Below are 14,360 nucleotides of genomic sequence, written 5' to 3'. Positions count from 1 at the left end.
CTAATGCCTTCATTCACAGAACAAAGCAGCCATGGGCCCAGGTGGTGTCACCTGAGCTCCAGCTGCTAAGACAGGAGAACAAAAAGGATGATCAGAAGGGAGCACTGGTTTCTTTTTTTTTTCCCTTCCTTCTCCCTTCTCCCTTTATTCCTTCCTTTCTTTTTATTCCACTATCCCCAATCTCTTTAAATTCTAGTTTAATTATTACTGGGAAATAATTAATCATATTGCATATAGAAAAGCCACATCAGGGAAAAGAAAGCAAGGCATATACCAAAGTATACCTTCTTATTTTATTAGGTTTTTATTTGGAAATGATTATAGATTCTTTGGAAGTTACCAAATGAAGTACTTGGAGAAGTCACCTATAACCTCCTATAACTCTCAATGGAAATATCAGGCATAACTATATGGTACAATAGTAAAAGCAGGAAACAGACACTGGTACAATCCATAGACTTCCATGCACTATTTGTGTTTGCATGTGTGTGTTTCTATGCAATTTTATCACATAGGTAGTTTTGCGTAACCACAACCAGCGTCAACATGCAAGCCCACTCCATCACCACAAGGACACTCCTGTGACCCCTTCAGAACCACACCCACACTCCCAAAGCCCTGGCAGCCTCTAACCTATTTTCCATGTCTATAATTTTGTTATTTCAAGAATGTTATTTATCTTTTGCAGTCAGCATAATTCCCTCGAGATCCCTCCAGGTTGCCAAGCATATAGCATAATCCACTTCTTTTTATTGCTGCATGCATCTCCCTTGTATGGATATATAGCCCTGTTTATCCACTCACCTGTTGCAATACATTGGTTGTTTCCAGTTTTTGGCAATTAGGAATATACTGCCATGAACATTTGGGCATCCATCAAATTGTTTAAAAACCACTGCTGCTCATAAGGAAGTGAAGATCTATAATACCATGAGAGTTGTTTATGAATATTACATGGTTTCTGCTCTATAAGAGCCCTAAAATTGAAATTTATTTTTAAAATCATCTGCTGGTATTCCAAGTCACAAAACAAAAGATCATTTTTCTCTTTCTTGTGAAACAGGCAATGGTTGGTTGCATAAATTTCCATTAAATGTCTAAGAGGTATTAGTTTCACTTACACTAATACAATCATATCAATTTCAGTCAAATTCAATACTGTAATAGACAACACACTTACGAAATAACAGCAGGTAAAAGAAAAGCTCTGAGCAAATTGGTGTGTTTCAGAGAAACAGATGAGCGAGACACACACACTTGCATTTTTACACACAAATGCACAAACATACATCTTACACATACACACAAATAATCACTAGATGCTAGGAAAACATAAATTTGACATTCCTTTTTTGCTCAGAGATGGCTCTAAGGTTAAGGAGTTCCCCTCATAGATAGAGCCATAGAAACAGGGACAATGCTGGGATATTAAATACAGAAAACTTAAACTTGGAACATCTGAAAGCCTTCATATAGGTGCCACCGCCCTCAGCAAACACACCAACTACTCTTCTCCTGCCTAAAAAATCAGTTGTAAGTGGTCAAACCACAACGTACAGTGACTTCTTTTTCTATCTCAGGATCAGTGAATGAAGTGGTCAGGTTAATCAAAGGCCTAACTGTGAAGTACACTGAGCATCAGTGGAAATCATTAATATAACAGTGTGTAATGCATTTGGCACGTAAACCACAGGAACTATTCTATTTTCGATCGTTTGAAAGCATTTGAGAATATTATAAGAGCTCAGAGTCAATTGATAAACAGTATCCCCTGGTCACCTGCAATTGTCACTGATCACATTCCAATTTATGGAATGCTCACAGACAAAGATATTACGGCATTTATTGTCTAATGTGACTGGCACTCAGAACTTTGCTTCAGCTGAAAAATTCTGCAGTGCTGTATAAGCAGTGAAAGAAATACTTGGCCTGTGCATGAGAAAGCTACAGAGGGAGATAAAATATGAGAATTTTCTAATTTATAATTCACCATTTGTTTCTTCTTCTGATATTAAATTCTATATATAACATGCCTCTTGTTATGTAAGTACAATCAACTCCGAAACGATCAAAGCCTTTGAAGTAGAGAAACTTGAAGGCATGTCTTTCCCACAGTAAAAGCTTGGCTTTTGTGTAGATAGCATATTCTGAGGGAGTGAGCCTAGGGCTGATTCTTTGTGCTTGCTGGAAACTGGAGTATGTATTCTGAAGGAATGAAAACAAAACAAAATTCATGTTAATTCTCCCTTGTTTAGCTCCAGCTGGCCAGCTCACATGCCTGACAGTGTGGTGTGTTCTGTGATAAACGTTGGAACCGTGAGTGTTTAGGCTACAATGTGAGAGCCGATACTTCTCTGCACTATCCGTTGCCTAATTTGTCCAACTCCAACAAAACTAGTTTAGAATATGAGTTTCCTCTGCCTGAAACTAAAAAGAAAATCCATGATAGCAATTCCAGTTTGATTTATTTTCTTCCAAGGTTTTGAAAATAGTAAGTGGTCTTTCAGGTTCTCCTAAGGTAAGATCAGTAGCAGGTGTCAGAAGGGTCATCCTCCGTAGGACTGATTGGAAAACTTGTGGTTTAAAAGAAAATCATGTTTCTTGAAAATCACAGACAACCTTTCCCCTGCTGGTTTTTCATCCTCAATGTAGTGTAGAAAAGTAGATAAACAATTTCAGTTCTGCAAAGCCTGTAACATATTTCCGTGATAAAATGTATTGGCCCCCAGACACGGACATGCTGAATTCCATATTGTTGACCGATTGGACTTTCAGCCTATGATCTAGCTATACTCCCTCAGGCCTCTGATCCTCTGCATGCAGAATGATAGCTTACTTTTATCTTTTAAAGCCTTGTATGTCCCCAGCACTGCTGTTTGGGTTTTACATACATTACATTACACACCTAGCTTTCACATGATGCCTAGGTGGGGGAATCCTAGTGATATCCTCATTTTACACATGGAGAAACTGAGGCTTGGGGATATCCTCAAGGCCTAGTGATATCCTCATTTTACACATGGGGAAAAGAGAGTAAGTGATGTGCTCAAGGTCCCATGGTCTGGTGTGCACTAATACCTTGAACACACCTACTCCTGCCCTGATCTTCCAGTTCATGCGCCTTCTTACCCATGCCCCTGCTGGACCGCACAGTCACGGGCAACTGGCTCTGTGTCTCTCTGCTATGTATGTGAAAAGCCACAGGGAGCTGTCACCACGAGTTTGTGGTGACTTGGTTCTACCATTTTCTCTAGGATTGGTTGTGACCAACTGCCTCGCCATAGATCCTACCATGCCTGGGTATTTTCTCAATGTCCTCTGTTCCCTGTGTCTGTCTCCTTTCTGACCTGCCCACAGTGGCCTGCAATGTAGTCCAAGGGATGAAATAGGTTAGAATAAGTCATAATCTATAAGTCATATAAACCATTTTAATAATATAAAACAGGGAGCAATTCCATATTTGGTCAGAATGTGCCTGGCCTCTGGTCACTTGATAAGTCATAAATTAATTTTGATATTAATATAAATTGATATTTATATAAATATCAATTGATATCACTTGATATAAATTAATTTATTTAATCCTCCAAAAGTCTTCATTTAGGACTAGACAATTCAAGTAACTTTCTGAAAGGATCCCAGATTAGAAGAAGCAGAGCTGGTCTCCAGCCTCAGAGTCTGGCTTTCGAGCCCACATGCTTCCCCACTGTGCACACGGTCTCCTGGTTTTGGTGTTTTGTGCTGCCACAATCCATTGTCATCTTGTAAACATTTGTATCATAGCTGTAAAATTAAATTTTTGATGAAAATAGTTGAGTCAGAAAGATTCTGGGAAGTCTTTCTGGGAAAGAAATAAATGGTCTAATTTTGTGGCAGAAATAGTACAGTGTTCATTAGAAAATGTATCACCGATAGGCAAGGAAACCACAGGCTGTAGAGGGAAGTTCTGGAGGAAGCAGGGTTCCCACCAGCCCGCACCGGTAAGAACTGAACACTGTGCACTCACACGCAAGGGCCACGAACAGCCTAAAGCAAAGCTCCACGACACGCCACCTCTCATCATTTTTGCTGAGTATTTCCACAGTGTTTAGCACTTTTTACCAAGGTCATTTTATTCTGTAACCAACACCTATTCTTGTGGTGTGGCTATGTGTGCTGCTGTATACTAAAAACACTTTGTGTCAGAGTACAACTTGGGGTCATGTGGACATCATAAATATCAGGTTCTTTGTTGCTGTAGGCAGGAATCAATGTCAGCTCAGAAGGACGTTACTTTGCAAAAATTTCTCTGGCTTATGTTTTAGGTATACTGCTTAACTTAAAAGCAAACTAACAAAAAACTCAACACTTCCTTACCTTGATTTCATTTGGTAAGATTTTGTGAGCAACCGTACACCACATGACACAGCGTGGGGACCAATGCTTTGGGCATCAAAAAGTTGAAAAGGGAAATAAAATATATTTGAGCAGGTTCATGACAAATAGCTACAGTAATTGTATGCTTTGTATCTTCTCTTGACCTTAAGAAACTCTCCGAACTCTCCTCAATATATTTTTATTAGAAATGGCCTGGAGATGGGTGAGGAGACCATCATGCTGGAAATGATGAGGGAGTGAAAATCACATCTCAAGGAATTCAAAGGTCATCCTTTGGTTTAAAGTAGTCCCCCACCACCTGCCCCTCACCACACTCACAGAACTTGTTATTGGTGACTTACTTGAAATGTTCAAGGTGTGTTAAACTTGAAACATAGTGAAAATGATACTGTCATTTTTCTCAGGTACAGAATAGAGAAAAATAATTATATCTCTAAATTATATATGTATATATAAAAGTTATATATTTCAAAATTCTTTTGCATCATTTTAATTTCAACTATGATGATTCTAACGATGAGAATAATTATGGAAGGCTGAATCATGGGAATTTATCTACATTTAACTAAACATGTTTTAAGTATAAGAATCATGATTTTTTTTAATTCCAAGTATCAAAGGTATTCTTAAATTAATGTTAATATTTTGTCCTCATTTCTTATTAAATTTCTTGGGGTGACATTGGTTAATAAAATTATATAGGTCTCAAGTATATAATTCTACACATCATCCTCATTTTTCATAGTCGATAATATAGTGAAATATCCTTTTTACCACTCTTCACACTCATTTTTCCTTGTCTCCTTCAGAGGCCACCGCCGTCATGAGTATTAGTGCATCCATTTATCCATGTGTTTATATCCCCTCTCTATAGCTTTCTCTCTCTTCATGTATGTATTTGCATATAATACCCAGTCAGTGTTTTAAAATTCCCATCATTGGGATCAGGAAGTACCTTTCTTGTGTGCATTTGCTACTCTATATTTTGTTTTTGAGAACCATCCATGTTGATCCATATGTAGTATCTGGCTAATTTTCTTTAACTGACGAATAGTGTTTCATCTATATGGGTGTCATATGTGATGTGTAATAATATTGCTATGTTTTTCCCTTCCCCATTGCTGACCACTTAGGTTGTTCCCATTGTTTTGTTTTGTTTGTTTACTGTGGACATGAGACATGAACAGTCTTGTACAGTCTCCTAGGCACAAGTGTATGGTTTCTCTGGAGGCTCCACCCAGAAGCAGAACTGCTGGGTGGTTAGCTATTTTCATATAAAACATTACCAGCCATTGCCTCATAGCTCACCCAAGTGTTCCTGTAAATTGTTCCCCCACATACAATGTATGACAATTCTTATTTCCCTGTCTCCTCCCCCGCACTGGATGCTGTCAGACTTTCTAGCTGTTTGACAGCCCATGGAGTATAAAGAGGAATCTCGTGTCTATTTTTTAATCCTTCAATCCCTAATAGAGTTGAATATCTTTTAATGTGTTCAATAGCCTACGTTCTTGATTTTTCTATTGTGCCTCAGTTATACATACATTTGTTGAACTGTCTTCTATTTGCTCTTTTAATCTGTCTCATTGATTTGTATGTTCTGGAAGCCCTTTGTAAGTTGCATGAGTTGCAAATATCTTCTAGGATGTGGCTGGTTTTACAATTTCATTTCTGGTGTTTATGTTTGAGTTTGTATTACATAGAAGTTTAATTTTGATGTAGCTAAATGCAGCCAGAATGTGGTCTCTAGCACCACATGTCCAGGGCCATGGTCCTGCTCTGCTGCTTGCCGTCTGTATCACCTCCAGCAGGTTCCTTAACTTCCTTTTACCTCAGCTTCATTATCTGTGAAATGGGAAAATATTACTACTCTTAAAAATTTTGGCATGAAGATCATCTATAAATCAGAGTATTTCCTGGTATAAAGCGAGAGCTATCTAAGTGCTAGCTATTAAAATCAGTCCCTTTTAATATATTGTTTTAAGAACTCTTTCCTAAATTCACTGATTTATGTCCATATTTAAGTGTATGTTTAAAGGTTAAATGTTACTTATGATAGTCTTTGTAATACAGTTTTCTCACAATATTTTGATTTTGAAATTTACATATTGTTATGGTTAAATACATTCAGAATGATCTAAATTATAGCTATATTTTCCTTATAGTGATTTCTATTTTAAAAATAGTATTTTAGTAATGAAAGCCAACTTTATCTCCTGAAATTGAACATCCATGTAGGTACAGCAGCTTAAAAAATGACTTTTACGCTATATTAAATTGAATTATATTATTGGGAGAAAGTTCACCATGAGTAATTCCTAAACACCTTAAATAAGAGTGCCAGAGACACAGGCATAATCCATGTTTATTGAATGAAAAAAATAGTCTGTTTGCTTTTTAAAAAATCATCCACCTTACAGCAATTTTTAGGAGAAGGAATTAATGCATAAAATTTATAATTGTAGTGAATACCCTAACAGAGTAAATGTACATTCAAAGGAAATAAAATCCAAACTAGATTTTCTTGGGATTTTCATTTTCTGTGATCATTCATACTTTTAATGCATTTTTAACTGTGTGAAAGGAATCAGGAAACCATTTAAGTGATTAATGCTCTTTGCCCCAAAGGAAGGCAGTTCTGCTTTGAGAGGATAGTTTCATAGTCACTGCCAACCATAATTTTCTATTGTAGTTAAAAAAAGAAAAGATTCTTCTTGCTTCTGTTGCATCATAAAATAGAAATATTTTAAAAGGAAGTGAGCAAAAAGTAAACATTATGTAATTGTGGGAAGTGTGGTCTATACTGAAATCAGCCATTCTTGTAGACTAGACTAAATCTCAAAGGATGAGGACAGCTGTGGTGTCACCTGATTTGTGCTGGAATGACCGAGACATCTTCCAGCTTTGTGTGTGGGAATGCAGGTAAAGAAGCAGAAAATGCCTTATGAACTCAAATAATGGCACATTTCTGTGTTACTCAGTGTGACCTTTATTCTACAGAAACAACCCTTCATCATCAAAGCTCCAACTCAACACTGGTTCCTTACTCATGCCTTGTCTAGTCTGGGTTGGCAGGAAACTCTTTAATGTGGTTACTCAGGGACCCATCCAGCCCAGGGCTTAGCAGGGTACAGATTAATGAGCCTGAAGATCTCATCCCCACCTCTCATTGGTTGGGGCAGGAGATGACACTTGTCCTTCCTTCTCAAAGAGTTTCCAATGACTCTCTCTCTGTGCAAGGCGATGGGGTAGTGTGGTCTTCATTGTGCCTGCAAGGAGGGAAGTGTGGGACTTTGGTGAGCCCTGGCAGAAGCTTCCAGTGACTTGCTGGCTCAATGCCTTGGGTAGGAAGTAACCTTACTGTGTTTCTCTCTGTTGCTTTAGATGGGAGTTAGGAGCATGAGCTTTGGAGTTGAACAGATTAGTTTAAACCCCTGCTGAGTCCCTTATGACCCCTGTGATCAAGTTATTTACCATCAGTAAGGCTGTTACTCGCCATCTACCAAAATAAATTTGTGACTGTTGTGAATTAGCAGAGCCCTGGTATACAGTAAGTACTTAGTGAAGGGCTGTACTGGTGAAAGGAAAGTAGTAGTAAATCCTGGAGGTTATAATAGAACATTTTTATTGTATCAGAAAAATAGTGTGTCAGCTTCCTGGGGCTGCCATAACAAATCACCACAACTGAGTGGCCTAAGAAAAAGAAATTTATTCTCTCACAGTTTGGAGGGCCAGAAGTTTAAACTCCAGATGTGTTGACAGGACTGTGGCTGCTGTGAAGGCTCCAGGATGGATCTTTTCTAACCTCTTTAAGGTTCCCACGGCCCCAGGCATCCCTTGGCTTGTGGACGTATAACTCCAATCTCCACTTCCATCTCCCCATGGCCTTCACCTCTGTTCCTCTCCTCTTCTATCTCTCCTAAGCACACTTATCATTGGATTTAGGACCATTTCATTTGAAGATCTTTAATTACATCTCCAAACCCCCTTTTTTCAATAACAATCCGAAATATCTAGGCATTTGATGTGGACATATATTTGGGGGGAAAGGGACATCATTCCACTGGCTACAAAAATGAAAGTATTTCCTACTTCTCTATTAACACCACTTACTAAATGGACATGCTCTGCAGTTTTTTAAATATTGATTATAGGATTACATCTCTGTATTGTTAAACTCTATAGATGTTACTGCTGTATAATGCCACATCTTTTTGATGCAAGAAAAAGTTGCATTGAACTGAGCTTGTCACGTTATTATTTCATGTGTCTACTGTCTATAGCTCTCATCATTGTAAAGACATTTTCAAGTTACTCAAATGTACTAGCTGCAGAACATGATATACCCCATAAAAGTCACATGTCCCTTAAGGGACTACTCCTGAACTCATTTATATCACTCATGGCTTTTCTGAACACTGATTTATAATAGTATTCCCTTTCTCCCTATAAATGCATTCAGAAATTATTTCCAAGGTACAGATTAGAGTTCTAAAACCCACTTGCTGTTGCAAAACTGATGAGCTACTCATAGAATCTACTTGATCAGAGTAAAAGATGCAGTGAAGTCAGTGTAGAGAATCATTCTGACACCACTCTATTAACTGGCATCTAAATTTCTCAATTAATGACATATTAAAAGGAGCATGTCAGAAGTATTATCATATATGATGAAAATTGTTTACATTTAGAAATTTTAATTTTATTTATATATTTTTTGATAAATCATTCAAAGTGAATCTCTATTGCCTACACAGATGTACTCTGCACAATATCTTTGGCATATCATGTGTTTGAGCTAGCCTTTCTACTGGGATTATTGTATAAGTTGAATGTGTAAAGTGAGAACTTGGGAACTGTATAATCAATTAGTGATAAATAGCTGTAATTTTTAAATTACCTAATTTAAGCTATAATAATCACCTGAAAGGAATAGCTTATCTGATATGTCTAGAAGAAGCTATAGGTTTATTTTATCTTCTTTATAATGAAAAAGGGAAAAGTGATTTCTTTCTTAGACTACCTTGTAAAGTCTACATGAAACTATTCAGGTGTATTTTTAAAGAACTAGGCTTGGGTAGAACTGCATGTATGTAAAAAAACATTATAAGGAACAAGTATAAAAGGCAAGGCTTTGTAAAAATTGAGCTGGTCTTCTGAAAATGACTGGATATGTCCATTTATAACATGCTAACACCTGTGAATGAAAAGATATATGCATGAAATGGGTTGAAGTTAAGATTGTATCAAAATGGGATCTCTATGCTCAGTAAGAAATTAAAGGGTGAGCCATGGAGCCACCATTACCACCATAACGTGCCTTTGTGTCTCGTGGTTTAGGGCCCCTTCTTTTCTAATCAATGCATTACACCTGTGTGTTCTCTTTTTTTACAGTTCAGCAGAAGAGCAGTTTCACTGGCAATCACAAGGTAAAGTACAGCTTCTTCATGAACACTTACTACATGTATATGTACGGATTAATTTCCTTGTGAACTTTCAAAAGAGGCATATGAAGATCAATGTGATGACACCATGACACTAAAATTAAGTAAAGTTGTTGTGATAGCTCCCAGTTTCATGGGAGTTTAGTTCTCACAATTCCCTAGACACTTCATGTTCTTCGTGGATGCATAGAATTGGCTGGCCTTAGCTTTTAATACTGGTTGACTGAAGATTGCAATGTGATATTTAAATGGAACTTCACATTTCCATACCTGTGGTTCTATTTTGTTTGTTAGTTTATTTTATTCATTAGATTCCTCTTATAGGTGAGATCATATGGTATTTGTCTTTCATCACCTGACTTATTTCACTTAGCATGATATTTTCCAGTTCCATCCATGCTGTCAAAAAAGGTAGGAGCTCCTTCTTTCTTTCTGCTGCGTAGTATTCGATTGTGTAAATGTACCACAGTTTTTTGATCCACTCATTTACTGATGGGCACTTAGGCTGTTTCCAGCACTTGGCTGTTGTAAATAGCACTACTATAAACATAGGGGTGCATAAGTTATTTTGAATTGGTGTTTAGGGATTCTTAGGGTATATTCCCAGCAGCCAAATTGCTGGGTCAAAAGACAATGCAATTTTTAGTGTTTTTAAAGAAATTCCATACTGTTTTCCACACTGGCTGCACCACTCTATATTCTCTAGTGCACTGTTGGTGCATTACGGTTTCCTTTTCTTCCCCATCCTTGCAAGTACTTGTTTGTTGATGTATTAATGGTAGCCATTCTGACAGGTGTGAGGTGATATCTCATTGTGGTTTTAATTTGCATCTCTCTGATGGCTAATGATGTTGAGCATCTTTTCTTATGCCTATGAGTCCTCTGTATGTCCTCCTTGGAGAAGTAGACCCTCCAAGGGTCTATTTAGACCCTTGGCCCATTTTTTAATTGGATTGTTTGTCTTCCTGTTGTTGACTCATATGAGTTCTTTATATATTTTGGAGATCAAACCCTTGACCAATGTATCATTGGCAAATATGTTCTCCCATATAGTCAATCCCTTTTCATTTTTATGATGGTTTCTTTAGCTGCACAGAAGGCTTTTAGTTTGATGTAGTTGCATTTGTTTATTTTTTCCTTTATTTCCCTTGACCTAGGAGATACATCAGCAAAAATATTGCTGTGTGGGATATCTGAAATTTTACTGCCTATGTTTTCCTCTAGGGCTTTTATGGTGTCACAACTTATATTTAATTCTTTTATCCGTTTTGAGTTTTTTCTGGTATGTGGTATAAGTTGGTGGTCCAGTGTCATTTTTTCTGCTTATACCAGTCCAGCTCTCCCAACACCATATATTGAAGAGGCTATTTTTACTCCACTGTATGCTCATGCCCCCTTCCTCAAATATTAATTGACCATAGAGACTTGGATTTATTTCTGGGTTCTCTATTCTGTTCCATTGATCTGTGTGTCTGTTTTTATGCCATTACTAGACTGTTTTGATTACAGTAGCCTTGTAGTATATTTTGATATCAGGTATTGTGATCCCTCCTACTTTGTTCTTTCTCAAGATTGCTGAGTCTATTCCAGGTCCTTTTTGGTCCAATATAAATTTTTGAAATATTTTTTCTAGATCGGTGAAATATGCCATTGGTATTTTAATAGGACTTTGTTGAATCTATAGATTGCTTTGGATAGTGTGAACGTTTTAATGATATTAATTCTTCCAATCCATGAACATGGTATATGCTTCCATTTGTTTGTATCTTATTTATTTTTTCAGTACTCTATAGTTTTCTGAGTACAGGCCTTCTGCCTTCTTGGTTATAGGTATTTCTAAGTACTTCATTTTTCTTGTTGCTATAGTAAATGAGATTTTTTTCCTAATTTCTCTTTATGATATTTCATTACTGAAAGTGACCAGAGGGAATGGGGGGAGATAATGGTGGAAAGAAGGGGAAAGGACTAGACAAAGTACATGTAAGAATGACCCATGAACATGGACGACAGTGTGGGATTTGACTGTGGGAGCAGGGAGTGGAATGGGTGGGGGAGGGCAAAGGGGGAAAAATTGGGACAGCTGTGATAGAATACCAACAAAAGAAATAATTTAATAAAATTAAGAAAAAATATTTAATAAAATTGTTAATACTGATTGCATTACTAAAGTCTTTCTTAAGTGTGAAAAATAAATAAAGAGAACTTCATAGAGGTCTTATCTTAGGTTAGCATACTTTTGATTTTTAAATGATTGCTTTAAGCTTTAATAGTGACATGTTTGTTTATCACTTTAAAATATTGTAATTTCAGATGGTCAAAAAGATATCGAAGATGAACTCACAACAGGTCTTGAGCTGGTGGACTCCTGTATTAGATCCCTGCAGGAATCAGGAATACTTGACCCACAGGATTATTCAACAACTGAAAGTAAGTCAAATGAGAATTCTACTTGAAGACAATTAAAAGAATATCATGCCATTACTTTTCTAATATAATTAATATCATAAGACACAGCTAATAGCACGTCTAGAAATGTTTATACTTGTGTTGCCCATTTTGCTCCACCCTCATCTACTTCCTTCCCACAGTGCCCCTCCCCAATTCACATTAGAGTGTGAACCTTCCAAGTCAGTAAGTAATTAGCATCTAAATTTCTCACCGAAAATTGATGTAGTGGTGATTCTCACCAATCCTCTGATACCCTTTTTGGTGTATAGACCAGCTCATTGTATGAACACATGATATATGTATTTAATCAACACAGTGCCAGCTTTAAAATTAATTGACAATTTACTTATACAGATAATCATTAGTAAGGATTTTAAACAGCAAAACAATTATATAACAAAATAGAAAAATTGACGTAATATATGCAGTACTGTTCAGCGCTCTGTTATAATACTATACATAACTTTATATATTTAGCAATTGTATATTGCTATATTAACCTCAATAGAGTATTTAAAGATTTCTTTACCTCCACTTAATTGCATATTTTTCACCCAAAGTGGCTGAGACTTAGAATAAAAGGGCTGAGTTGAAATGAGCCTCATTTTAATAAATCATGAAATACTCTTGACTTATTTCAATAAAATCCCATAAAAAGTTAAAAATTAAGTCATTAAAACATACATTATCTTGATAATTTCTACATTAGAGATCAGTGGAGTATTTTATTCTTTAACTTATAAAAATAGAATTTCCTTAAATACTCATCAAGGCTTGATGTAGAAATGGAAGATATAAGAATTAAATGGTATACTGACCTTGAAATCATTTCATTTACATATAAGCTCATTTTCTCTATAATCTTTATCATACCACTACTCTTCAAGCAATATCATCCTGACTATCCAGATTTGTTTAAATCTATATGCATCCCCTCAGTAAAACTCCTAAAGGAAGATGTGTGATTTGTAATACCCTTGTTCTATTTTATATGTTAAAATGCAGGATTGTTGCCTCTTCTCTCTGAGTCAATAAATATATTTCTGTTGTAGGGGTGGTTGTACTTAGAACAATATTTAATTTATATCTGATATACATGTGTATGTACTCAATCCTCCCTTTATTAGAGAGTAAGAAAAGCAGAGATAAAATACTGTGTTTTGAGAGGGGAGATGATATTGGATATCTTATTTTTTGACATGACAATAAGCATTTGATTATAAGTTTAGGAGACAGGATAACTTTTAACACATGGGATTTTAGGGAAAAAAGAGGAAGAATAAAATAGGCAAATTTTAAAATAGAGATAAATCAACTTTATCAATCTAGTTCAACATATAAGCACAATGGATTCTTTTTTGAAAAGAATAAAAATTCATATTTATACTAAACAAAGATAAAATAGTGATGTGATGTTTAATGGGACACTAATTAATGAAGTAAATGTTGAGATTAAAGGAATAGACACACTAGTAACAGCAAATACATTGAACAACAGTGGGATTGAGAAGACAATGTGAGATGAAGTGGAATTTCATGGAGAAGCACTAAGCAGGATGAAAGAGGAATACATAATGAAAATAACTTATAAAAATTAAACTCACTAAAATCTAGTGAACATGTATGCACCAAACAGCACAGCATCTGAATATTAAGTCAAAAAATACTTAAAATGATAAAAACATTGATGAAAACTATTGTGAATATTTCAATACATGTTTATCAGAATCAGACTGAATAGCAGAAGAAAAAGCCACAGAAATCTGGAATTAATAATTACAAACTAATGTATTAAATAAATTTTAAAACTTATATTCGTTGAATGGTAATATATATTTGTTATATATGTCCAAGAAATACATATGAAGATTGACCTGCTTCTGCATGGTAAAGACAACCCTAAAAATTGAAAAGTGTAGGAAAGCCACACTTGTTAATAATAATCCAGTAAAATTAAAAGTGAACAATAAAAACAAGCAAAAATGTAATCATATTAAAATTTAAAAACAGGCTTTTGGATCTACTGAATCAAAATTGGTAAATGCTGAAATTTTTCTTCTTCAAAAAGATTAGTTATGTTATCATGAACTG

The 14,360-nt window shown here is 35.9% G+C and overlaps 1 protein-coding gene across 3 annotated transcripts in view; it reads left to right on the top strand.

Moving 5' to 3' along the window:
• Positions 1 to 14,360, top strand: part of CTNND2 (catenin delta 2) — an 830,908-nt gene that overhangs the window by 413,070 nt on the left and 403,478 nt on the right. For all 3 annotated transcript variants that reach the window (XM_045848256.1, XM_045848255.1, XM_045848257.1), the window contains 2 exons: positions 9,772 to 9,806; positions 12,132 to 12,248. In XM_045848256.1, coding sequence (XP_045704212.1) covers positions 9,772 to 9,806; positions 12,132 to 12,248 — 152 coding nt within the window. The remainder of the gene's footprint in view (positions 1 to 9,771; positions 9,807 to 12,131; positions 12,249 to 14,360) is intronic.

The sequence above is a fragment of the Phyllostomus hastatus genome, unplaced genomic scaffold (genome assembly GCF_019186645.2).
Source record: "Phyllostomus hastatus isolate PE091 unplaced genomic scaffold, TTU_PhHast_1.1 phas_contig_58, whole genome shotgun sequence".
Taxonomy (NCBI): Eukaryota; Metazoa; Chordata; class Mammalia; order Chiroptera; family Phyllostomidae; genus Phyllostomus; species Phyllostomus hastatus.
The sequence above is the reverse complement of the archived record's forward strand: the minus strand, read 5'-3'. Positions and strand labels throughout refer to the sequence as shown.